Source organism: Columba livia, chromosome 2, assembly GCF_036013475.1.
Source record: "Columba livia isolate bColLiv1 breed racing homer chromosome 2, bColLiv1.pat.W.v2, whole genome shotgun sequence".
Lineage (NCBI taxonomy): Eukaryota > Metazoa > Chordata > Aves > Columbiformes > Columbidae > Columba > Columba livia.
Window position 1 is genome coordinate 150,014,952 of NC_088603.1, and position 26,510 is coordinate 150,041,461.

The 26,510-nt window shown below is 40.0% G+C and overlaps 1 protein-coding gene across 1 annotated transcript in view; it reads left to right on the forward strand.

Moving 5' to 3' along the window:
- The first annotated feature begins 6,359 nt into the window (after positions 1 to 6,359).
- The window catches only part of FAM91A1 (family with sequence similarity 91 member A1), a 28,766-nt gene continuing 8,615 nt past the window's right edge, over positions 6,360 to 26,510 (forward strand). The window contains exons 1-19 of the mRNA XM_065054348.1: positions 6,360 to 6,570; positions 8,319 to 8,403; positions 9,096 to 9,247; positions 10,122 to 10,179; positions 11,836 to 11,903; positions 13,180 to 13,293; positions 14,689 to 14,779; positions 16,340 to 16,402; positions 17,447 to 17,553; positions 18,313 to 18,351; positions 18,459 to 18,571; positions 19,469 to 19,587; positions 20,011 to 20,123; positions 20,319 to 20,405; positions 21,170 to 21,302; positions 21,984 to 22,132; positions 22,593 to 22,727; positions 24,875 to 24,988; positions 25,899 to 25,971. Coding sequence (XP_064910420.1) covers positions 6,499 to 6,570; positions 8,319 to 8,403; positions 9,096 to 9,247; positions 10,122 to 10,179; positions 11,836 to 11,903; positions 13,180 to 13,293; positions 14,689 to 14,779; positions 16,340 to 16,402; positions 17,447 to 17,553; positions 18,313 to 18,351; positions 18,459 to 18,571; positions 19,469 to 19,587; positions 20,011 to 20,123; positions 20,319 to 20,405; positions 21,170 to 21,302; positions 21,984 to 22,132; positions 22,593 to 22,727; positions 24,875 to 24,988; positions 25,899 to 25,971 — 1,885 coding nt within the window. The 5' untranslated portion in view covers positions 6,360 to 6,498. The remainder of the gene's footprint in view (positions 6,571 to 8,318; positions 8,404 to 9,095; positions 9,248 to 10,121; positions 10,180 to 11,835; positions 11,904 to 13,179; positions 13,294 to 14,688; positions 14,780 to 16,339; positions 16,403 to 17,446; positions 17,554 to 18,312; positions 18,352 to 18,458; positions 18,572 to 19,468; positions 19,588 to 20,010; positions 20,124 to 20,318; positions 20,406 to 21,169; positions 21,303 to 21,983; positions 22,133 to 22,592; positions 22,728 to 24,874; positions 24,989 to 25,898; positions 25,972 to 26,510) is intronic.

Sequence of the window (26,510 nt, forward strand, 5' to 3'; positions counted from 1 at the left end):
ATAATTAACCAAAAATCCAGGGTTGTATGGTACTTTTCAGCTTTTTTAACAACAGGGCTGTCTCACTGCGGAAGACCTGAGGGCTGTACTCCTGTGGGAGACTACTTCAGGTGATAAGATAGGGGCATCTCTTGGTATCTGGTGAATGGAATCTACCTCCACCTCCTTCCTCCTCCTTTTGCCAGCAGGATGGAAAACTGAGGGAGGGGTATTATGACATGGCAAGATCAAGCAGGTTGGATGCCAAGGATGAGAGGCACTAAGGGCTTATCAGAAAGGTGCCTATAAACGTTCTCTTCTGAAAGGTGGAGTGGAAAGAATTCAAAAAGTTGAGGAGACAAAATATTATCTCAGGCAAGAAACACAGCACAGCGCAGTGTATAACTGTTGACTGATAACAGTGCTACTCCGGAGATCATCGCTGGTGACCACAAAGCAAGCGTTTCCTCTAAATGTAACCACAGAATAGGTTAAAGCTGATGGGCCTTAACTGAGGCTAAATGGAAGAGGCAATTAAAATCTTCAGTCTAGTGAAGTAAGGGAATTAATAAAGTACCAGGGTGGTAACAAGTAAGAACTAACTGAAGCCGAACTCTGCGCTTTTTGCAGAGATATCTGTGGTAGCAGCGTGCCCACACAGCTGGGAAGTGGGACAGTGCTTTGGCTGCAAGAAGAGGCAGAACTTTCCCCGGAGAGACAGGCACCTGGATTTCTCTGTGACAGAGAAACAAGGCTTGTGAATTACACCAGAGTCAACAGAATTAATGCCCCCACCAACCTCCACTGCAGCACTGGTACGAGCTCTGAAATGGCTTTTACAGTGCCTGGCATTCCTGTTCGACTCTGCTGATCCTTGGTGAACCTGTGTGAGACAGAGAATTTGCAGAAAGTAAAGACAGCCACAAGAATTCTGAACAGTATTTGGAGATCTATCCAGACCAGACAAAAAGGGCAGTGGGCTGACCAGGGACTGATCAGACGCTATCAGGGACCGGAAGATTTTCGGACAGTTTTACCAAGACATTCATTAACACGGATAAGGTGCAGGAAGGACTTAGGCTTTCAAATGTTTACTTTGGAGAGGAATTTAAGGGGTTGAAAACTGGAGCGGAAGTCCTAAATAAACAATTCATCCTGCCAACAAACTCAGCTAAAACCTGAAGTTTACAATAAATTTGTCTCCAGTTGGAAGTCACCGTCCTGCTTCTAGATATGCAAGCAAACATTATTTCTAAGGGAAGAGTTTCCTGGAAACCATTTGGTCTTGTGATCTGGTCAACAGTTATCAATTTGAACAAGCAGCTTCGGCATGCTGTATAAATCACTCTCGAGAAAGAGACAAGAGTCATCTTGGAGAATAGACATTCTCCCATGTTGGTGAAGGTGGCACCCAGCTGCCCAGTGTCAGTGCTCAGTTCAGAGGACAGCTGTGCTGACGCAGCTCACCTCGCTGTTTCAGAGCACTATATTTTACTCTGTAGATATGTCTCAGCTACCCATCAGTGGGAAAAGCAAACTGGCAGCCCCCCACCAGCCCATCAAGATTGTTGTGCACAACGTAATCAACTTCTCGCTTCAGAAACAGAACTTACTAGAAGAGGCCAAGCTGCTACTTCTGATTTTAAACAAGGAGGAACTGGTGGAGAATTCAGAAGGGGCAGGTAGTTTGAAAGTGGTAATGACACATGGAGTTAACTTATATGGAAGGGAAAAGCACAAGAGACTTGGAATAAAGAAAAAAGCAGACTTTTGAAAAGTCAGTGAACCGAAAAGTAATGCCTTTTGAGTAAGTGATCTCAGGAATGAGGGCTGCTGAGAATAACTGGAAGAGAATACATTAAAATCCAAGAGGCAAATTTTCTCTCTATGAAAGAAAAATAGCAAACATATCAAGAAAAATTTGTAGCAGTAAGAATGGAACAGCTGTTCTTTAAGAAAATGAAACTCCAAACAACAACAAACCATAACTGAGGCCATGTGTAGATACAGAGAACAAGAATATGGGAATCACTTTAGAAAAACAAATGGAAAGAATGAATTATGAATAGCAAGAGTCATCAAAGGCAAAAAGAAGATGGTCTGAAAATATTTCAGAGGGATAAACAAAGGTAAGTGGAAATTTGTTGCAGAATGTGGAAGGAGAGTAGCTAATGAATGATGCATACCAGGCTAAATTGTTCAATCCTTGTTTTGCTTGTCCTCACAAAAGATTATTCCGGCCAGAAGTGAATGCCTTTAAGTAAGTAGTCATATGCACCACGCAAAAAAATAAAAAAGAAAAGAAGAATATTTATTATATATAGTCAGCAGCACAGGCCTAGTGAGTGCCAAACTAGGGGCAGCATTCTCTGAATCAGAGCTGATTACCTGTGAGAACTACCACAGATCAGGGAAAGTCGTAAAACACTGGAGAAGGCTGCACACAGTGCCTGTGTTGCGGGACAACTCTGTTCATTGCTGCAACTGCTGGAGGGGTCAGCTGGATGAACTATAAACTGCACAACATCCCATACATAAACATCCATCCTGAAAGGCAGAGCTGGCAGGGAGTGGATGTGGTTTTAAAGATAACCTAAGGTCTGGAAAAAAGGGTCAGTGGCCTGATCCTTGGTGCCCACTGTATTTTCCATACATTATTTAAACCAATGTGATTATAACCTCAGAGTTCAACGATGTCAATCGAAGGCGCAGCAGTTTAGAGTGTTTTATCTATGACCTTGTCCAAAGATCCCAATGAAATCTGGCAGAAGTTTGTACGGAGTGTTCTCATGCCATATGCCAACTCCTTGGCAGTTCTGAGCTGGAAAGAAGAAGAGGGACCAATGGTGGATGAACTGGCTGGCCAGCTCTGACAATATGAAGAAAATCTCTCTTTCTCCCTCATCTTGGCTGTGGAGAAACTGTCCTAGGAGTTCCAGCAAAAAAAAAAAAGAAGATGAAACAGAACGAAGTGCAGAGATGACAGAACCAGACGAGTGCAGCAGTGATGGAACCAGAATTGGCTTCAGCATGCAACAACCCAACAGCACAGACCATGCTCCTGCCCTGAAGGACTGCTATGACGGATGGAACCCAAAGTCATGGACTAAATGAACTCAACGTACATTTTAGAGACAGGGCCCACAGACTAAGGGAATGATATCTGTGTATATATAACAAAAGACAAGAAAAGTGGTGGCGATTAATTGGGATGCATTGAAACACAAGGGCACGAGGAAAATGGTATAGAATAAAGGGTGGATACTGTCCTGGTTTTGACTGGAATATAGTTAATTTTCTTTTGAGTAGCTGGTATAGCACTGTTCTGTGGATTTAGTATGAGAATAATGTTGATAACACACTGATGTTTTAGTTATTGCTAAGCAGTGCATATACTAAGTCAAGGACTTTTCAGCTTCCCATGCTCTGCCAGCGAGGAGGTGCAGAAGCAGTTGTGAGAGGTCACGGGCAGGACAGTGGATTCACACTGGTCAAAGGGATGTTCCATACCATATGCTGTCCTGCTTAGTATATAAACTGGGGTGACTTGGCCAGGAGAGTGGACAACCACTGCTCAGGGACTGGCTGGGTGGTGGTGAGCAATTACATTGTGCATCACTTGTTTTATATATTCTTATTATTAATAATATCATTACTTCCTGTCTTATTAAACTGCATTTATCTTAACCCATGAGGTTTACTTTTTTTTTCTGATTCCCTCCCCCATCCCCTGGGCAGGGGGACTGAGTGAACGGCTGTGTGGTGTTGAGCTTCCTGTCAGGTTAAACCACAACAGATTGTCATTTAGAAAGTGAATTTGAACCAGTTGCCTGCAAATACCCAAACTCATTAATAAACACAGAACTATTTTGTTGTATGGCACCCTTTCTGCTAATAAATGAGAATCCTGTTAAAAATCAAGCACATTCACTGTTCACTTCTCATCACATCTCCGCTCAATTATTCTGCCTCTCTGAAGATTTATTCCACGTCAATAGTTTCTTTCTAATGATCTTGTGGGTTTTTTTCTCCTTCTGTTAGTACTATCACTGAAAAGCCTGAGGCAGCTGGTAGGAATCTAATAGATCAGGAATACCGCATACATTATTGTTATTCACAGCACCTGAATTTTTAGCTTGTGGATTCTCATATTCAGGTGCTGCTGCCACTAACAAGATAATTTGCCTCAGAACTATCCAAGAAAAACTGTCCTGCCCTATTGAGAGGTGTGTCTAATGACTGATATCAAAAGTAAACAGATAGTACCGGTCAAAGACCCGTACCACCTGGTTTATGTGGCAACAGGCAATGCAAAAAGGGTTTCTTATTAATTTCTTTTCATAGCTTATTTATAAACCATTGTGGGGTGTGACAGAGAAAGGCTTTTAAGAAACCTGACAACTGGGGGTAGAAGAATTAAGGATGAGGTCAGGTTGGCAGGCTGTGATTGTGTTCCTGGACTGAATTCTGGCGGTGATATGCACAGAGAGCCTTTATCTGAGACTGGAGACTGTGTGAGCTGCTCACCATCTCCTGAGTGTTGGCAACACAGGGCGCATCTGCGGGCTGAGGCTTCATGTTTCTGCAGTTATGCAGAACTGGGATTCTGAAGATAACTGTGACACTGCAGAAGACCTGGGTCTGTAGTTCTCTAGAGACCTATTTGAAGATGCCAGAGCACTGAGTTTCTTTCTATCGGTCTCCTTTCAGCTGTCACTACTACTCCAAAATTATTACCAAGCATAGACGACAACAGCCTTAAAAATTAAATGGCACAAGTGATGAGGGGTGACTTGCTTTGTTTATTCTACTTATATATCAAATCATTCACTGTTTTGTAATGTAAAAAATATAAAGCCCTTCCCCTGTCTGTAATTCTATGACACTTAAACAATAAGAAAATGCTTCTGCATGGGAAGTTGACACTGATAAGACTTTAAATGACTCAGAAAACCCCAGATACTAAGACAAGGAGGGGCACCTGCTGCTATTTTATTTGAAGCCGCTTCCTGCACTTGCTTAAAATGCCATACCAAGAGGATGGGCTGCTGTTGGTGTTCAGGTCTGCAAAGTTTCAGTCTCCACACTATATAGACCACATACTGGAGGCACTGCTAAATTAAATGATCTTGCCTGATCCTTGTCACAAAATACTTATTTCTGCTCCTGCACCTGCCCTTGCCTTGAGCAGTCACCAGCATTTGTCCAGGTGTGTCTGAACTGCATCAGGAAACTAATGTTAAAACTAACCCAGCAGGTAACAGAGGTATTTTAATCTCAGATCTGTTCCCCGCCAGTGTCAGCCCAGGGGCGGTTGCGTTGGTGTAAGGAGGAAGCAGCCCAGTTGAGGGAAGACCATTATTCAGTTCAATTATTTATCAGGAATCCTGGCTAACACCGGAGGTCCCAGTTGACTGGAAGTTGGCGAATGAGATGACCGTGTACAAGAAGGGTCGGAAGGAGGATCCAAAAAATTTCAGGCCTGTCCATCTGACCTCGGTGTCAGGGAAGGTCATGGAGCAGCTCATCCTGAGTGACATCACATGACACATACAAGACAAACGAGTGATCAGGTCCAGTCAGCATGGGCTTATGAAAAGCAGGTCCTGCCTGACCAACCTGACTTCCTTCTATGACAAGGTGACCCGCTCAGCGGATGAGGGAAAGGCTGCTGTGGATGTTGTGTAGACTCCAGTACGGCCTTTGACACTGTATCCCACAGCATTCCCCTGGAGAAGCCGGCAGCCCATGGCCTGGATGGGTGTATCTGCGATGGATAAAAACTGGTTGGTTGGTCAGGACCAAAGAGTTGTGAATGGAGACAAATCCAGTTGGTGGCCAGTCATGGGTGGTGTTCCTCAAGGCTCAGTACTGGGGACAGTTCTGTTTAATCCCCAGGGAGGTGTCACAGCCCCAAGCCTGACAGTGTTCAAGAAGAGACTGGACAACACCCTCAGACACATGGTGTGAACTGTGCTGCTGTCATACACAGGGACAGGAGTTGGACTCCATGATCCCTGTGGGTCCCTTCCAACTCAGGACATTCTGATTCTGTGAATCTCTTTATCAACTATGTTAAGGGTCTCTTCCAAGCCAAACGATCCTCTGGCTCTAAGACCGCCTCAAGGACGCCTGCGGGAGCACACGGCGGCCGAGGCCTCGCTCTCGCCGCTCGCAGCCGGGGTGGCGACCGAACGTCCAGGTCTCGCTTGCGGTTATTAAACCCGACCGAATAATCCCGGCGATACGGCGGGGAGGTAGCGGTGACCGGGCCTTTACCGCGCAGGAACCAGTCCTCCGACCTCGGCTCCTCCAGCCGCCCCGCCCGTATCACGGCGTAACCACCGCCGCTCTCCCCGCCCCGCCGGAACTGACGTAGGCGGGCGCTTCTGGGGGCGGGCCGCGGAAGCGGCGGCGGGCCGAGTGGGGCGGAGGGCAGGGCCGCTCTGGGCTGCAGCTCCTCCGGGCGGGAGCGCCTCCCGGCGGCGGGGCCCCGCGGCTCGGCCCGGCCTGCTCGCCATGAACATCGACGTGGAGTTCCATATCCGCCACAACTACCCCTGGGCCCGGCTGCCGGCCAGCGTCAAACAGGTACCGGCGGGCGGGCAGGGGCCGAGCTGCCGGCCTAGGGGAGCGGAGGGAGGGAGGGAGGCAAAGTGTGGGGAAAGGGGGGGACTCGGCCCTGACTGTCCCGGGGAAGGGCAGGCGGCCATGGCCGGGGGGCGGGAGGCGTGTGGGGGTACGAGCGCGGGTGTGGGGTCCGCATGTGGAGAGGGGTGATGGGGGGATGTGTGAGGGGGTCTCTGTGGGGCGAGTGGGACGTGAGTCGTGTGATGTGTGTATGTGAGGGGCGTGGGTTGTATGTGGGTGTCTGTGGGGGTGTCTGTGAGGAGAGGGCTGCGTAGGGGCTGGTTTGGGGTGTGTGGGGCTGGTTTGGGGTCTCTGTGGGCAGAGGGGGGTGTGGGGCGCTCTCTCGACTTGTGCAGACGCAGGAGCAGCTGATGGGGGGTGTCCCCCGTGTCAACCACGAACAGTGTGAGCTGAGCCAGGACAGGTGTCACTGGAGACCTGCACAGCCCTGCTTTTCGGTAGTCAGGGAACTGTTGCAGTGAGTGGCTTGTAGAAGAGAAAACCTCATGAAATTTTGATTTGCTGGGTTTAATGGGCCTCTGAGAGCACAGGAGAGGTATCGTGTCCCGTTGAGAGCTTGCTCTCAACTCCAGAGTCTTGTGCGGCTTGAAAGCCGATGCTGAAAAACAATTCCTGCCCTTGCACAAAGGATGGGTGGAGAGGATGAGTAACACCTGCAGGCCCTGAGGAGCTGAATTCCTTGAGTTTGAGATTTCAGGAGCTGAATGATGGTTTCTCTTTACCTGCCCAGCTGAGAGCTGTCCTGTTGGCTATGTGGTCAGGGTAGAGAATGTGCTAGTATTTAATGCATTATTTACTTAATGTAACTTCTGGAATACTATTTTGTTTGGTGTTAGAATAGGCATTATTATTTTTGCACTTGGATGTTTAATTGATTATAGACCTTATCTGTGATATCAGGTGTTTCTTTTCTAGTACTTGATTCTGCAGCATGTGTGCAACTCGCTTGTTTCCCATATATGCATTAAAGTGCCTTCTTATTTAGGATCTTTTTTAAGATGAGCATCAATGAGGGAATCAGGAGAGGGAAAAAAAGTTCCTTGTTGCAGAATAGAAGATGAATATGTAGGATTTTGAGGGGACAGTTTTTGAAATAAGGCATTTAAAGCATCAAACAGAGTTCTCATTTTATCTTTTTTTTTGTGATAGTCAAGTAGTCTCCTGTGCTTATGCCCTAATCCTGTGACCCAAGATCACTTGATTGCCTTGTGTGAAGCTACAACTTGAGCTGTTTCATTATTTATTTTTTGCATTATAAGCTGCTTAGGTGCAGCAATTGAAGCTTCACATGTCACGCTGTGCTTGGTTTCTGATACATTAATTCTGGCCAGTTCTTCAAGGCTGCAGGATGCTGAATGCTTGGTAAAATGCTTGGTGATTTATGCCATCTAAAAGACTGTTTATAACCTTTGATTTAAGAATTAGATGCTTCTTTTTTTATTGGAATGGTACTAGGAAAGAAATTTAAAGAATATTGCTTAAGTTTGCATTGCATGTAGAGAAACATATTTAACTGAAGATACTTTTGACCTCATACAGGGACTGGGGATACTATCACTGTATTGAACTGGGTGACTTTTTGGGTAATGATAACTTCCTGCAAATGTTTCTTCATAAGACACTTTGCAGTGGTTTAACTAGAAAGGGTTTTATGTGTGTCAGCTAAAAGACCTTTTTTTTTCCCCAAGGGCCTTGGAAATTCTCAGAGGGAATATGAAAGGCAGGTTGTACTCTACAGCATCCGCAATCAGTTACGATACCGGAATAACTTAGGTGAGGAAAGAAGTGAAGTAACTTCTCATTTCTGTCTGATTCTTCCCTGTGGAAGCTTGTCTTTATTGTAAAACTGCCCTCATTCCCTGAAAAGAAATGCTTTTAAATGATAAAACTTCAGTAAAAGTCTTGACTTTTGAGTCTGTTTGGTAGCTTTTCTAGCAATGCACTCTTCAAAGTTACGGAGTTGGCAGGTGGAACTGAATTCCTGCTGCAGTTACACTGCCTGTTTCCAAGAAATTAAGAAATGGTAAGAGAGGATTTGACTAATAAACTAAAGGCAGTCACTAGATGAGATACAGACAGTGGCCCTGTTTCACATGATCTATTGGCTATGACTTGTTTGCAGACTTTAAATTTATTTTTCATTGACTGCATTAATTCGTCTTCCCAAAGTAGATAATAGTTTTACTAATTAGAAGATAATTTTCTACAGCTTACGTGAGTTCTGTCTCAATGGGTCTCTTCCTGGTAACCTGGAAAATAAATCTGCTCTGTTCTGATGTTATCCTTATGGTCTCTGAGAGTACATCATATGTAGAAATCCTTGGATGCTGAGTGCCCTGCATCACTCTTTTATTTTGTTTTTCATTTTTTGTGAATTGCTATTATACTATTTTTAATCCTTTTTTGTAACACTTCTAAAAAAATGACCTTCATAGAACAGTGTAACATTTTTTCTTTCCTTGTAGTTAAACACGTCAAGAAAGACGAACGTAAATATTATGAGGATCTGTTAAAATACAGTCGAGATCATCTCATGTTGTACCCTTATCATTTGTCTGACATCATGGTAAAAGGTCTGAGGGTGACACCATTTTCATATTACACTGGCATAATGGAGGTGAGTACAAAACTATGGCAAGAATGTTGTTTTCTGTCCCGGAGATGTTGTATGAGAGGCAATAGCATGTAGTTTGTTTGCTTTTGGGCAGGGTAATGCTAATGAGTGAGGAAACAGTTAAGGAAGCTTTCTAGACAGCTACTTGTACCTGCAGATTTTTTCCCTTCTGCCCCTGTAAGCTGTTGAAAAGCTGGACTTTGTCATGTGGAGCAGGTGTGGGACTCGCTCCGAGGCCAGTCCTTCCCTTTGGATGTCTGAGATTCTGACTGTTCACTTCAAGTTGTAAAAGAAATAGCTCATTCTGTTAGATTAATAAACCAATGAGAATTTACGTTTTTAAAAACCAGTAAATTTGAACAGTTATTTTCTTTTTGTTCTTTTTCAAAAAGAACACTTAACCATATTAGAAAATTTTTCAAAAGCTTGGAGCAATCCTTTTCTATGGGGACAAAGGTGGTTCTGTTTTCTGTCAGCGCTGTGGCAAAGTTCTTTTGTTTTGATTGAATTTCAGAAATGTTTTTTTTGTTTTATAAACAGCGATTGCAGACATAATGGAGTAGTTGTTAGCTTATTCTGTTATTTAGCAATTCTGTGTGCTGTGGGTTGTTTTCTTTTTTTTGAAGATAGGAATTTGTCTTTATTCTGTCAACATTTTACTTTGTAAAGCTCATATTAAACAGAAATGTCTTTTTTATCTATTTAACTTATTGTGTAATGATTAGACAAGTAGTTGGTGTGTTTTATAAGGTAACTGCCTTTACTAGATTTTTTTAAAAATTTTATTTTGATGTTAAAAAAAAGGCAAGATTTCGGACCTGCGTCTCTGAAATGATGACTTTCTTGTTGCAAGTAAGTTTTTTTTTGTGTTTTTAAGGATATAATGAACAGTGAGAAAAGCTATGATTCATTACCCAACTTCACTGCTGCTGACTGTAAGTATTACTGAGCTGCATTACTGTTTTCAATGAGTTTGAAATAAGGAGCTTCTGAAAACAGATTTTCAGACATCTGTTCGCTTGAACATAAGCGTGTGAATGAAAATGTAGAAGCATTTACCTAGCGATACTAAGGAGTGTATGCTTTCCGTACAGAGTTCTGTCCGTATGGTCAGTGCTGGTATTGGACTAATGTGGTACAAGTAGGAATGTTGCAAAACCCTGTGCAGGTTCTCTCCTTGTATTGCATTCCTATTTGCTTGGACTTCTGGGTGGAAAGTCTTCCTGGCCATTGTGCACCAGCAAACTGAGGTGCTGGTCCTTTCCTGGTGTGTTTTTTGGCACGTGTTGGAGCAGAAAGATTTGGGAAGACTCTGAAAGGCTGTTAACACCCCTGTGAGTTAGCATCAGTGTGGATGGAGGAATGATGTATGATGTGTATTTCATGACACTCCTGCACATGCCAGGTGTTTTATCCTGCTTTATGTTAGACTGTTGTGGGTACAGGATGGTGAGATTAGGAAAGCAAAATTGTTGAACCTGGCAGAGGAGAACAGAGTAAGAGCAATAGCCTGCTGATGCATCTTGTAGAGGAGAATGCGAACTGCTGGCATAGGGAGGGTGTTAGTTAAACCCGCTACTGCGAAGTTATTCATAGCTAACTACTTCATTCCTCACCTTTTGGTGTGTATTTTTATAGTTCTCTGTAAGGATAGTGTGTAGTCAGGTGAGGTATAACCTGCAGCTTTTGAAAACTGTTTGGTCCTTTTTTTTAAAAAAAGGATATTGTCAGTTAACTCTACTGATTTGCCTCTATGTCATGTTCACACTGGGAAAAGAGATCAGGAAAAAATTCTTTATTCAGTGCCATGCAGCTTGTTGGAAATCTAGTGTTATCCAGGAGTATGGAGAGAAAATGCTTCCCTGTTGGTTGTTGTTTTTTTTCCCTAGCAATTCTGCTATTTTAGCAGCGGCTGCAGGTCAGTTACTGAGGTATAATTAGGCTAAACATCTTTATTAACATCTTATCATAAGAAGTAGTGTCAAACTAGAAAGTTGGACTTAACCCATATTCTGCCTCAGTTTTAAAACTAAGGAGTAGTTTTCCAGTTCGTACCTCCTAATGGTTGACACTAGAGGTTCTAGAATTAAATTTGGCTTCAGTTTAACTCAACTACATCTTAATCATCTCCTTTAGAGGCTTATGTGACCTTTTGTGCTCTAATTCTTAGTTCTAATCCAGTGTGTGGTGTGGGATTTATTAGGGGAGAAGAAAAACTCTCAACCAAAATCTCATACATCTTTAGTTCTGTTAATTTGAAGCACAGTTATTACCTGTTGGTGAGAGTGTAGAAGAAAGAGATTGGATTATTCCCTGCTTACCCTGTGACTTGAGAGATATGAAGTATGGAGTTTTCTTTTAACCTGTACAGAGTAAATAAATGGGCATGGATTCTTGATTTAGATGCATGTGGTTCTTTGTCACATTCAGTTAAAACTGAACTTAGCTCCTATAACTATCCTTTTAATTTGGGAAGAAAGAGTACTTAAAAATATTACTATAGAAGTAGATCTGATTCTTTGAAGGACGTTTTTTATGTGTCTTAAGTTTAAATCTGCCTTAAGAGAAATAAAACCATATTTATTTTTCAGGTCTAAGACTTCTTGGTATAGGAAGAAACCAGTATATAGATCTAATGAACCAATGTAGGTCTTCAAAAGTAAGTTTATCCTTTTTTTTCCCCTCTTCTTCCTTCCCATTCTCCCCCTCCATGCCATATTATTTCATAGGAAATGAAGAATGGAATAATTTCATGGGTCTGGTCAGTTTGATAGTATAGCTAATTGAATGTGACATAGTGTATTGCTAATTATATTGTGTTTCCTGAAGTTAATAAAGAGATTTTAATTTAAAATTGAAGTATAATAAAGAAAAAGATATTCAGTGCTATGTCTTATTTTTTTTTCTTTCCCAAACGTATATTTTTCAGAACTATGTTTATTCTGTAGCACCAGATAACTAGTGCCTCCTGGACAGTACAAACATGAAATAATGATACTGGTTCTGGAAGAATTATTCCATGTTTCTGTGGGTGAAGTTGTGATCAGAGTTTGTTCTGGGACAGTCTTCCATCTAGGTGTAAATTTTTGTAGTGTGTATTTTTCTCTGAGACAACGGTCATGAGTCTCAACAGTCATCCTTGCAAATAGAGAGCATGGTAATGACTGGTGATAAAAGTCCTTTAGTTTGCAACAGTTCCTCTCTTTCTTAGGAAACTCATAAGTGCTCTTGCAGTAGCTTCACAGTGCCCCTTCAGCCAAAAGTGTGCCCACCAAAACATTGAGTTGATAGAGTGAACCAAAAAGTGATGGCTGTACCATGGAAGAGAAGTTGTTGAGGTCTATAAATTAACAGGAACCTCCAGTTTTTCTTTCTTGGACCGAAATTCACTGTACTTTAGAGCACTGAGCTTACTGAGAATGTGGGGTACTTTATCCTTTAAAGTAAATTTTTTAAATAGTAAATAAAATGTTCCTCAAATGTATGGTGGTGGTTTGTTTTTTTTTTTAAATATCATTGGACTTTGTTAAAGTACCCTGTTGTACACTTGGTTTGCTGTGCTCTCTTGCCTGTTCACATTAGAAAATACCATAAATCGTTTAAATTTGAACTTGATTCTATGGTGTTTGAATAGTGTGGTTTTTAATCAGTGACACAGTACAATATGGGTTTATGTGATGATTTAGGAACATTAGGTGTAAATGTTTTTTTTTCCTTCCAAGTTTCATATGATTTGAGCAGGGAGAGAAGCTTTTTCTTTTTGCGACTGAGTATGTGGTTTTACTAAATGGCAAGGCTAATAGTACTTGTGTGTGTCCAGTCTGTGAATATAATGCACTTAAAAATGGATGTCTATAAAAATCAGTTTATATAAAGTCTGTTTGCACATGTGAAGTGCTCTTTATTACTATCTCAAATGGACTGTACCACTGCAGAAATTTTTCAGAAGGAAAACTGCTCATGATCTGTTACCCATGAAACCCGTGGAGATCTCTATAGAAGCTTGGTGGGTCGTGCAGTCTGGCTACATCACTGAGGACGACATCAAGGTATTTTAGTATGCATTGCATCTCTAATTTTGGTTGAATACTGATAGTCATAGATTCATAGAATAGTTTGGGTTGGAAGGGACCTTCACAGCTCATGTAGTCTAACCCCCCTGCCATGAGCATCTTCAGCCAGGTCAGGTTGCTCAGAGCCCCGTCCAGCCTGGCCTGGGATGTCTCCAAGGATGGGGCATCTGCCACCTCTCTGGGCAACCTGGGCCAGTGTTTCAACACCCCCATTGTAAAAAATTTCTTCCCATGTCTAGTCTGAATTTCTCCTCTTTTAGCTTAATATCATCATCCCTTGTCCTAGTCCCCAAAACCAGCGGCTTCCCTCTGTACTATGTAGAGTACTGAGGTGGTTTTGCATCAGCTGATCTGTAGTAACTTGTGTGTGTGATGATGCTCTTCCTAGGGAACTAGCAATAAAATGTATTTTCTTAAATTTCATCGTTAAGCCCTGACAGCTCAGTTTTGATTGAGTCTTCACCTTCAGTATAATTAGAATCAGAATGTCAGTGGACTTAATATATATTGTTATTGTTGCTGCTCCTTGTGTGTCCTTATTTTTCTTACTGTTTGCAAGTGTAAAACTTGTGAGCTGACATGGAATAGACTATTTCAGTTGGAAGGATCTACAATGATGATCTGGTCCAACTGCCTGACCAATTCAGGTCTGACCAAGTTAAAGCTTGTTATTAAGGGCATTGTCCAAATGGCTCTTAAACACTGTCAGCCTTGGAGTATTGACCACCTCTCTAGGAAACCTATTCCATTGTTTTACCGCCCTCTTGGTAAAGAAATGCTTCCTAATGTCCTGTCTGAACCTCCCCGCCATTCCCAGTTTCTTTTGACTGTCAGCTAGGCATTTGATTTGGATTTATTCCTTCTTTGAAGTCTTTTGTTTAGAGTGTAATTTATTTAATGCAGCGATGAAATCGTTTCTTTGGCTATTATTTGGAATATATGGGGCAGTGACTACTTGTATTCTGACATCCCCTCGGAACAGTTAACCTGAGGCATGTTACTTTGATACTGTCATGGACATCCTTCTAGATGTTCCAGTTGTGTGGCTGAACACTCAGTTCCGAAGTTTTAAAGAGCAAACCTTTTATACTGTGGACTTCACTTGCCAAATGCTTGTGCAATTAAGTGCTGTTCCTAGAGCATGTGTAATTTTGTGTGGGGACAAGAGTAAAAACATTTAAGACTTTAACAGAAACTTCAGTGAATTCTTCAGTGCAAATATTTTGCTTAAGAACATGGGTTACTTCCTGTATTTTTATATATACACTTACGATTGATGAGGCTGTAATGTTTTTGGGTTTTTTGAGTGGTGTTAAAACAAGTTGCATAGACTAATTTCTATAAAAGATTAACATAGTTGCTTTTACCTAGATTTGTACTACATCGGAGAAGTCTGCTATTGATAAGATAATTGATTCTGGTCCTCAGCTTGCTGGTTCATTAGACTTCAATGTAGTTCACAGTAAGTGTTTAATGGACATTCCTCTTCTGTTTGTAGATCTTGCTCATTGATTTCTGAGAGCAGGAATAAATGGGGATGTGGACAACTGAAGCATAAGAGGAGTTGGAGGAAAATACTGAGGAGCTTGTATAAACTGCAGTCTGGATCTTGTAAATGGTTTAACAGTGAGCCATTAGCAGCTTTTGCTCTGATATTATGTATTTTAAAAAATTATCTCATTAGAAACTGTAAGTAAAGATTGTGAGGGAGGTAGATGAGGACAAGAGAAACTAGAATTCAGAATGTCAGCGTTGGTAATCATGGGTGGTAAAACTTCACCTCCTGCTTTTCAAATAAGAGTTTTTGTAGTTTTGTACCATTTAAACACCATGAAAATGGGGTTTAAATCTAAGATGTGTCTTGTTTTTCAAAGGGCTGCCCCTGTTACTGAAAAATGATGTGCACGAATCTCCCTGTTTCATTGTAACAAGTATTATAAACAAATCATATTAATCAAGGGAGTACAAATTCACTGACAAGCTCCGTGAGAAGCCTGTCTATAAATGCTTGGCTTACTACAAGCAATCGAATCTGTGCCCCATACTTTTCTGAAGAAAGTGAGGTAGAATTGCTGTGCCTGTTGCTGAAGCAGAACGAAACAGTAAAAACAAACTTGAGTTAGGTGAAATTCAGGTGCTGGAGTGCATCTGAAACGGTGTAGGGCTTAAGAAAATTTGGATTCAGAAAACATTTCATGATGTGGAGAAAACATTTAATGATTAATGTGGACATGGCTACAGCTCAGGTTTAGTGGGTTTAGAAGGATCTAACATACCTTTCTACCCGAACTCATGGGTAGAAAAAGAATGTACAGATGATTAATGTAATGGACTGCCAGTAGGATGGGATTTTGTGGGGAAAGAGGACTGTTTAGTCCAGCTGTGATGCCATCAGTATATTTCAGGCACAGTAAGTAAGGATGTATCAGCTATGAGAGCTGAATCTGAAGCAGAGAGATTGAAAAGCACCTTTAGGGTGCGTGTTTGCTTGTGTTGTCATCCTGATCCATTAAAGCTGGTTTTGTGATAGACTTTGCTTTGCGTAGCTGAGTGTGTGTCACTGCCTGTGCTGAAAGCAGCTGTATCAGCATGAAGACAGCTTAGTTCTTGGTGTACTGCAGGCGTTTTATTTAAGATCTTATTGGTGACAGTAATTTTACTATATATACTATAGATATATATCTGTTTGCACAAACACTGTACGCAGGGACACACTCATCTTTGTCAAATGTAGCTGCTTCAATCTGTGGTCGTTCTACTGTGCTTCATTGCCTTGAAAACACTTGTAGAGCTCCAAGTGTGCTTTACTGGTCTGCAACTAAAGAATGCTGGTTTAGGCTGATGCCTGTTTAATATTAGATGTGGTTTATTGATCCATGCATTGCAAAATAATGTTCTACTGCAGAGCCTATTAAGAAAAATTACTTTAAATTCTGAATTTGCTAATGGGGAAGACTACTTTGTATTGTTAGTAGTCTTGAAAATGCTTTTTTTCTAAAATGATGTGCTTTTATTTATTAAGGTTTGTATAACAAAGGATTTATTTACCTTGATGTACCCATATCTGATGACAGCTGTATCGCAGGTAAGTAAATATTTAATGGTATTATACCTACGTTTCCTTGGTTTCATTTCAGTTGGCCTATATATGTTGTCTTGGAAGCTGCTTGTCTGTCTGCTTGTCTGCATGAGTTTGCTGAAATGAAACATTTGAGCTATGATTTTTTTTCCTGACCAAATGTTTTCAACCCTATTAAAACTTTTAAATTGTATATAGGTTTTATTTCATCTTGAATTCTTAGATTATTTTATATACATATTTAGGTAAGATGAGATCCTTTAAAAGAGTCATGGCATGAATCAATAAGTACCCTTCTATATGTCTGTAATGAAAAGGAGTAGCATAGAGAGTCATACTTGCCTCACCAAAAGTACATGGGTTTTTTGACTTCTGTTGTCTAGACAGATGCAACTTTATCTGTTCCATCCTTCACGGTCTTGTCACCTCAGTTGTAGTTCTTGTGCTGTGTCTGGGGACTCTGTAGGATCTGGAACTAGCACAGCATATGACTGCCCATTGAACAGCTGCTGTAGTGGGTCTTGGGGGTTTTTGGATTCAGTATAATCTGCAAAGGTGTAAATCATTTGGAATCTGGCCATGCAGGAGTACCTGTTGTTGCTGTAGTAGAGATCAGTTAAGTGGAAGTCCTCTAACTACAAGAGAGTTACTTCTTAGATAATAGCTCTGGGAGTCTTGGCTCTGGAGTGTGTGGGTGGGGTGGATTTTTTGTTATCCACTCCATTTGGAGCCGTGATTTAATGTCCATCCACATTACAAAATCATTTTATGGACTGGGTGACTGGAAATTATTGGAGCAGACAAGCACAAGACAGCAAGATTATGACACGAAGTAGAGTGGCTTCTTGTAAGAAAAAACATTGACAATCATTGTTTTTATTAAGGAGTGGGAGAATTTTAAATATCATGCATGCTATCTTTAGGCTTTTATTCTTTGTGACTGCAGGTGCCATGAAAATGAAACAAGTGTGAATTTATTATTTGGTTTTATGCAGTTTCAGATTAATAAAGTTACAAAATTGTAATTTTGCAAGTAATTCTTCTTTCCAGTACCACCACTTGAAGGTTTTGTGATGAACAGAGTGCAAGGTGATTACTTTGAAACACTTCTGTACAAGATATTTGTTTCAATAGATGAACACACTAATGTGGCAGAGGTAAGTTAAACTTTTACTATCAGGGAGATAGGAAAACTCAAAAGGAGCCGAAGTACACTGCTGAAAATACTTAAGGCAGAGACCAATATCAAATACTTTTATTTAGAGGTAATATCAGGCTTAAGATCCAGCCTGTTTCTTTTATCTTGTGCTTCAGGCTTGAAGGAGTACCTTCAATTCAGTGAAACAATTCTATCAGCTGGAATGAATTTATACAGGGGTGACTAATGTAGACTATTTTATATATGTCAGAACTAGAAAAGTCTGTTTTGATAGTGTGAAATAAAAAAAATGAAAATATTTTTTCCTTTGACAGTGAAAGCATGCAGGGTGTTTGCCTAAAGTAGGAATATAACTTTTGCATAAGTATATATAATTTTAATATGAGAAATGTGTTTTCATAAGGTACTCTCAAAACTTAGAATATGCACTTGAAAAATACCCATTAAATATACCCAGTGTTTTCCTCTTTGTGTGTCTTCTGATACACATGATTAATCTAGAAATGATATACATGTTTAACCCAGAAATTACACAATGAAAGATTACCTTGTATTTCTTTTGCATACTTTTAAGTGGGAAAATTATGAGACTTCATCGCCTTTTTTCATCACTTCTGATGAAGACAAAATTACTCCTACTAGTATAGACTGGGTTTAAAAATAAAGAAAACCAACATAAAGATGCTGAAACCCACAGGTGGTGATTTCTCTGGTGCTGTTAATACTGTATTATTGATTCTTTCCTTTTTTTTTCCAGCTTGCAAACGTCCTAGAGATTGACTTATCTTTAGTAAAGGTATGTGTGTGTGTGATGCATCTGTTGAACTTGATGTGGAAAGTTCAGTGTCTCGCAGCCTGGTTTCACACAGCAGTTCCTTATTACGTGTATGTATGTTTCTTCAGAATGCTGTGTCCATGTATTGTCGGTTAGGCTTTGCTCATAAAAAAGGCCAAGTAATAAACCTGGATAATCTTCATCCATCGTGGAAGAATGTTCCTTCGGTAAACAGACTGAAGTAAGTGTCTCCATTCTTTCACAAGGCTCATTTTTCTCATTGAAGAGACAGCTAGAACCTAAATCTGACTGTAGAAGCTATTGGTTGTTTTGTTTGACTTTTACAAGAACAAATTTCACTTGGTTTTCTAATGTGTATAATGATAACAATACCTGATTTTCTTTTTAATCTGTGGGTAAAGGGGTGGTAATTTACCCTTTAGGTTCAGTGGTGCTGTTACTTAGTGCTGGCTTTTTGACCTTTAAGTGCCTAGTTGCTCTCTTTTGAAGCAAATAAGTGAACGCTTGCTTTAAACTCCTGAGGCCAGAAATCAATTGTTACTGTGCTAGTACGGAGACAGTGTCTCTTGATGCTGCTCTCAGTGAATATGTACATAAAATTTGCTTGCTTGCTGTCAAGTACCATTGCAGTTCTGTCATTGACACTCTCACATAGATGTATATCTGTACCAAATCCTGGGAGAGTGATGTTAATAGCAGTCAACAAAAGGTTCTCCAAGTTGGAGTGCCAAGTTGCATTAATTAAGAATTGTCAGGCTCTTTCAGTTCAATATCATTTGGACCTTTTAAAACTACCGCTATGCCTGAGTTTTCTTCAATGCTAATTCAGACAGTGAGATTAAAGTGAATTTGATTTTTTTCCGTTGGATCCCTCTTCAATAATGGTGGTTTGATTTTCAGATCTCTTTTTCAAAATCTGGTATTTTCAAACCCCCAAATAAAATTTTCCACTGAAGCAGGACTCTGAGGGGCATCAAGCTTGACTGGTTCAGGGCTTAGAAGTGTTGAAAGTCATGTGTTGGGTCTGCCTGTGCACGGGCTACTAGCACTGGAAGGCAGAGAGGTTTTTCTGGTGCTACAGCGACCGATAGATGTGGATTTTAATTCACATTAATAGGAGTACTTTGGACCCTCAAAAGATGCTGCTTTCATGGGACAGTGGGGAAAACAGAAGTCCTGTACAGGAAGCTGGGTCATCAGCCACAGATACAGATACCAACAGTCAAGATGATCCAGGTTAGCACTAACAGTAAATTTTAATACATCAGGATCAATTATTTTTTGTATTTCTAGAGTGCTGTAGGCTGTAAAGGGGTCTGGAAACAAGTGAAACACGGGTTTTGTAGATCCTTTCTTCATATGGAATATACAGTGGGGGGAGGTGGTGTCTACTGTTGGGTTTAAAATTCCAGAGGCAAATAGCTTTTTTTCAGAAGAGGAGGCTGATCTGTATTATGGATATCCATTGGTACAAAGATACCAACTTCTGAATTAAGTCAATCGGTAGTTTAGTAGTGATAAGGGAATTCTCTTCTACTCAGCGTGGCAATAATTAACATTTTTTAAATTCCTTTTTTTAATAGATTAGACTTAAACCTGATGATTTTAATTTTAAATAAAACCAATGTGTTCATATATTTTCTTTTTGTTCTCTATTAGCTGAAACGGCCAGCGTGAGCAGCCTGAATCTGTCTAGTGGACACACAAAGCGTATTGCCTTCCTGTTTGATTCTACTCTCACTGCCTTTTTAATGATGGGAAATCTTTCACCAGTATGTCAGACTTGTTTAATCTATTATGCTAAGAATAAATATGTAGAGCTTTATAGTACTTTGATTTTGATATAATACTGCTGGAATTATTTTAAATGACTCCTGTATTGTTTTTTGTTAAGAAATGTTTTGTTTAATAAACTTCTACGTGCTCCATTCTCAAAGAATTAAGACAGTTTTGTTTTGTTGTTGCAGAACTTGAAAAGTCATGCAGTCACTATGTTTGAAGTTGGGAAGCTGTCAGATGAGAGTCTTGACAGCTTCCTGGTGGAGCTGGAAAAGGTAATCACGTTTAAAACATGTTTGACCAAATGCTTTTTCAGCACTTGAAGTGTAAAGGGCCCAAAACCCCCCAGTACTTTCATCGTGTAAGACTGCTTATTTAGCAATACAGTGATAAGAAGAAACACTTTATCATATCAAACCTAAGAGGTTCAGTTAAAATGTTTCTCATTCACAGCATTTATATCTCTGGTGACTTTCAGGGACACACTGTGCGTGTATTACATGTGAGTGTGGTGAGTCTGGGGAGCAAAATGAGTTTGTGAACTACATTTGCCGGAGCCTGTGTACACACACCTGCATTAGGGCTTGTTCAATCGAAATAATTTTCTTTTTAGTAGGGTGTGAACATTTCTGAGAGTCTGGACATCAGTTTTGTAGTAAAATTTGACCATTATGTGCTACTATGTTTAATCTATCCACCTTTTAAAGATAATTTTAGAAGGACAACTGCAGAATTATGTAGGGGGACTGCTGTTCATTGCTGTATGTTTTTCTACTGGTCAGTATGACTGGACATTTAAATCCTTTTACCTAACGACTGAGTTGTGGTTCTGGTTTATAGATACTTTTTGACTGTTTTACTAAGATGGCCAAGACTCACTTTTCATTTAATAGTTGCTGTAAATCACCTTTGCATATAAGCTGCAGGGTTGTTAATTACAAAGCCTTAAAATGCTAATTCGTTAATTGTTCCTTTTATGTAATTGAGGCTTGTGGAAACAATGTGCCACTTGTATGCATTTCTGTTGTTTTTTGTTTAGGTTCAAAGCACAGGTGAAGGGGAAGCACAGCGGTACTTCGATCATGCACTTACACTGAGAAACACAATACTGTTTTTGCGGCACAATAAAGACTTAGGAGCACAAGCTGTACAGCCCGATCAACCAAATAACGGTACTGTGAGCACTTCTGAGAAAATCCTCCTAAGTTTGTTTACTTCTCTACCATGGACTCAGCCTGCTGATTAAACTGCTGTTTCAGAAAACAGTCTGTATCCTACTTGTTTAAAAGTATTTTTAGGCCAAAATGTCACTTCTTCGTCATCCTTTCAGCCTGCGTTACTGGGTTTGCCTGTTGAATGACAGGTTTGGTTGCCAAGGCTTGGACTTGACATCTAAAGCAACAGATTAAAGCATAATGATGGCAAGACAGGCTGAACTTGAGGAAGAGATTGGTTTCAAATTATGTGCTTCTGAAGGCCAGAATAAAGAAGTCATTGTTTATTCAGAGTTGTTCTGTCAAAGCAACATTTTTCAAGTTATGGAAGGGAGTGTGTTCCAATTGGTGGAGATTTGGGTTTTTTTAAATCTCACTTCCTCAGTATCTTTGTGCTTATTTCCTGGGATCAGCTGGCTGGTGAGGTGCAAGCTGTAGTTCTGTGCCAGACAACCATGTATGACTGGAGTTGCTAAAATGATGACAGTTTCATTAAAATTCACCCCAATAATTTAAGACTTAATTGTGGAAAATACTGTACTCATGGCTTAGTGGTGAGAATGGAAAATCTGAAATCATATTTTGAGCTGTATGTTCCATTTTCAATGATAATTTAAGAATCTTACATTTTCAACATAGGATTTCCCTTGGACCTCTTGCGATGTGAGAGTTTGCTTGGCTTGGATCCAGCTACCTGCAGCAGAGTGCTCAACAAAAATTACACTCTGCTGGTTTCCATGGCACCACTCACCAATGAAATTCGACCTATTAGCAGTTGTACACCCCAGGTGAAAAAATACTGTCTTTTTTCCCCCCCCAGTATCTAGTAATGTAATGTCTTTTTAATAGCTTTGTCTATTAGGTGTCCCTTTTAAAGGGGCTCAGTTATTGACAAGTGGAATAGTATTGCAGTTCACCTAAAACAAAAGGGTTTAGTGAGGAAAAATGTTAATAAATTAATCAAACTTCATTAAATATTAACAGTTTCTACGTTAGAGCCAATGACAGATATTTTGTTCTTGAATTTATATTCATAGAAAATACTTTGCTGTTGCCTTTCTATGAAGACTCTTGCAATACTGGACTAAATGCCAAGAGTATCATCAGTAGCCGAGTAATACATTTGAACTCCTGTGCTGCAAAACTAGATCTATATTTCTTCAAAATTATTGATTCTTAAATGATATCTGTGCATACAACGGTCGGAATATTAAGTTCTTTCTAATTTTCTGAATAATCTCTCTTCAGCATATTGGGCCTGCAATACCAGAAGTCAGTTCAGTTTGGTTCAAACTGTACATTTATCATATAACTGGACAAGGACCACCCTCTCTCTTGCTCTCTAAAGGAACACGTCTCCGAAAACTTCCAGACATTTTTCAGGTAGCATATACATGGATTTATTCTCCTTTATTCTCCAAACCTTTCAAAGACATGATGTATGCTATTTAGCGATAACAGTTGAAGTCAGAGGTACAATTAATTGTAGATGATGTACCTTTTCTAGAAACAAGTTTTATGTAGCATCTTTGTTTTAGTTCTAGGTTCTGAAAAACAAATGCTACTTATGTCTCTTGTTGCATCGTGACTCCATTGTATTTGCCACCTCTTTCAATTTTAAGTGTAAAATGTGGTACTACAGTTGTGAATTTACATTTGTAAGCCCATCCCTAGAGTGTGTTGCAAAGATATAGAAGAGTTATATCAAAAGATAGAGACCTAGTACGTTATGGGTTTTTTTCTAGTATTATACAAGAAAGGATACCTTTTGCCTGGTTTAGAAGATGGAAAGATGATCACTTCCAATTTGTCCACTGTAGAAATCTGTGGTGGATACTTTTAAGTTCTAGGCTATAATTCCCCCTGCAGTTTAAGTGACAGAATAATTTAATAGAGGTTGCACTAGGTTGGACAAAAGGTCTTCCCAGCACAGTAGCCTGTCTCTAGCGGTGGCTGGACATAGGAAGAATGAGCATAATATGTACGAGTTTTCCAGCCTTCCTCATGTTCTGGCCTGGAACTTCCTGAGCTGTATGTGGTTTTTTTATATATACAGGTTGTGACTGGAATTCTTGTCTCTGCAGCAATCAGCTACTCTCCTGAATTCCTTTCAGCCTTAAATCCACCTAACTTTTTAGCATCCATACAGTACTTTGGCAAAAAGTCCCACAAAACAGCGCAGGTGATGAACTCATACCTGAAAGACTTCAGATGCTGCCTTCTCCCATTTTTGTCTCTGAGATGCTAATAAGGACAAATGTGCCACAAAGAAGTACTGTTAGTTATTCTGTGTACTAGGCAAACCCAGGTGGAAGTGGCTGTGGCAACTTCTAAACTCATGTGAACCAAAATTGTTGTATCTTTGATTTGAAATGTTATGAAGACCTAGCAGAGTTTGGGTCTCACTGCTCACCATGGAATCTGTACAATTATATTTTTCAAATTTATAGTTGCAGAGAGGCGTCTACAGTTTTCATGTCATCATTCTGAGTAGGTGCTTAAGGAGCTAAGTATATCAGAATGGTATAGAGATATTCATAGAGAGATGTGTATTGTTAAATGTACCTACATGAGCAGTTATCTCTGGCTCTAGGATTTGTAAATGTATTTTTCATTCCTCAAACCTCTTTCATGTGTACTTTACCTCTCCGATTTCAAAATTTTGTGATACTTCTATTCCTAAGACTTAATTTAAGATAACATAGGATTAAGTAAATCAAGGCTTATAGTGCAGAAGGCATTTTGTAAGGCCTTTACTGATGAGCTGATACAAACTTCAGCTGTCATGAGCTTAAACTGCCAGTAAATATATGGTTTGTGCACTTGTATTTTGTAAAAAGCATTCAGTGTGGCAGCCTTGGAAAACTTCAGTGCTACTTGAATCTCAGTGTGCTAATAGGTGAAGTTTTCTTGTACTAAATGATTTCACATTCTGCACAATCATGAATTTATTGGAGCTTTTTCCCCTCTGTGTGCACACATCAATGCCTGTCTCCTGCTACTGTTTTACTGTCTCATTGTCTTAGAGCTGTCGAGACATTTCTAGAAATCTTATGGAGATGCAGGGGAATTCAGTCTTGGAAACTGAGAAACAGGGAAATTGCTTCCTAATCAGTGTTCTTGCCTTCCTGTCCCTCCCCCTTGGATAGGTATTGTGGGGGTTGATATATCTTTGTTCTCTTTTGAAGGTGTTAGTTTATCTAGCTTATATTTGGCTTTTAAATTTGTGGGATTATTTTCATCTCCTGTTTGCTAGGAGGCTGCTGTGATGGCGGCATAGTTCTACAGGAATCAGTGACAGATACCTCCTGTGCAAAATAGCATTTTAACTTTGAGGTTGGCAAACTTCTGTCTTTACCAGGAATATGAACATGAGTGATCATTGGTACAAAATATAACACTACAGAGTTGTAGTTACCTGTGGTAACTTCCTAATTGCAACACTATGCTAATGTCTAACTCTGGTATTTCACTTTATGTGCTTGGATAGTCCATTACAACTGTAAATACTCTTAATTTCTCTCTTCCAGGGTTATGATCGCTTACTAATAACATCCTGGGGTCACGACCCAGGAGTAGTTCCTACTTCAAATGTGCTCACAATGTTGAATGACGCTTTAACGCATTCTGCAGTTCTAATTCAGGTACAGAGCACTCTGTATAAATGATGAAAACATGCATGATTCCTTGAGTTAAGCTGTTATGTGATAAAGGGGAGTAACAATGTTGGAGAGCTTCACTTCTGCCAAGAGCTGAAAAAGATGTTGAACTTCTGTAGCCAGTGCTGCTGTGATTCAGTGGTGGTTAACACATGGGTTTGGAACTGAGCGTGTGTTACATATGCAGATGTTATAGAGTTTTACTAGTTAACAATTAGATGTGGATTTAGGAGAGTGACGATAGAGGAAACTGGAATGAAAAAGAAGAGCCCACAAGGTTTTCGGATGGTAGTGGTATAATGTAGCTGGGAGTCTGAACTGTTACTCAAGAAATGCACTTTTATGTGGTGCTTGGTGTTCAGCTCTTACTGTAAGTTATGGTAAAACGTGCTTTGTCACAAACAGCAGAAATAGATTGGGTTAGTCTCTTTAGGACAGGTAAAATAGCTTCCCTTTCTGTTTCATAAGTTCAGCTGAACTCTCAGGATGAATCCTTCAAATAAATAGATGTTTAATATTGTAACAGACATAAAATTACACATTCTCAACAGCCCACTTCTGAAAACCTTGACTGCTCAAAAATATTTTGTACTTAGGGGTGGAAACTCCATTTTGCTCCAGAAGGGACTGGTGATTATGAAATCCATTTGTGATAGTAATTGGCGAGAAAACTTACTCCTCCTCACTGAAGTTTAACTTCGGTGTGTTTGCTCGCATGCATTTTAGGGGGAAGGATAGGATATTTTATTACTTATTTCATCGAAGCAAGAACTTCAATGATCTGCTTATCTGTTTCATTAACTTGACTGGTACTTCTTAAAAGTAAGCACAAGTAGGACTAAGGTAAGCTGCTGAGTGGATTTTTCTGTTCCTAATTTTCTTTCTTCATATTTAGGGGCATGGCATGCATGGGATGGGAGAAACAATGCACATACCTTTCCCATTTGATGAAGCTGAGCAGCAAGGAGGTAACTGACTGTCTGTAATGTAATATCTACACCACCATATTTAATTTTCTTGCAGTAAGGTTGCAGTTATCCTTTTAATACATATTTTCTTGTACTTAGGAGTCAAGTTTGATGAGAAAATTGAAAGAATATTTAAATGTTTGACAAGTCTGTTCTGAGCTTAGAGATAATGGTCTTCTTTCTATCTGTCCTAATTAGAATGTTTTTTCTAGCTTCTCTTCTCTCCTAGCACAGATCTAAAGAAGTAACTTCTACAAACACCTCCAAATCTTTCTTTGTACAGACTTGCTTATTAACTAGCATATCTATTAACTGCATATTTATTAACTTCCATGTTTCTATTCAGCACCTCTTAGATGTAAGACAGATGAGACCAAAACAGAGCAAACTTATCTTGAGTAGTAACACTAGGAACTGTTATGGAGGTTTTTTCCCCAGGAAGAGCTTTGGTAGCAAAATATCTTATTCTTTTGAAATCTTTCTGACTCAACTGATTTTGAAAGGCAGGAATTAACATGTTCTGAAATAGTCTTTGATTA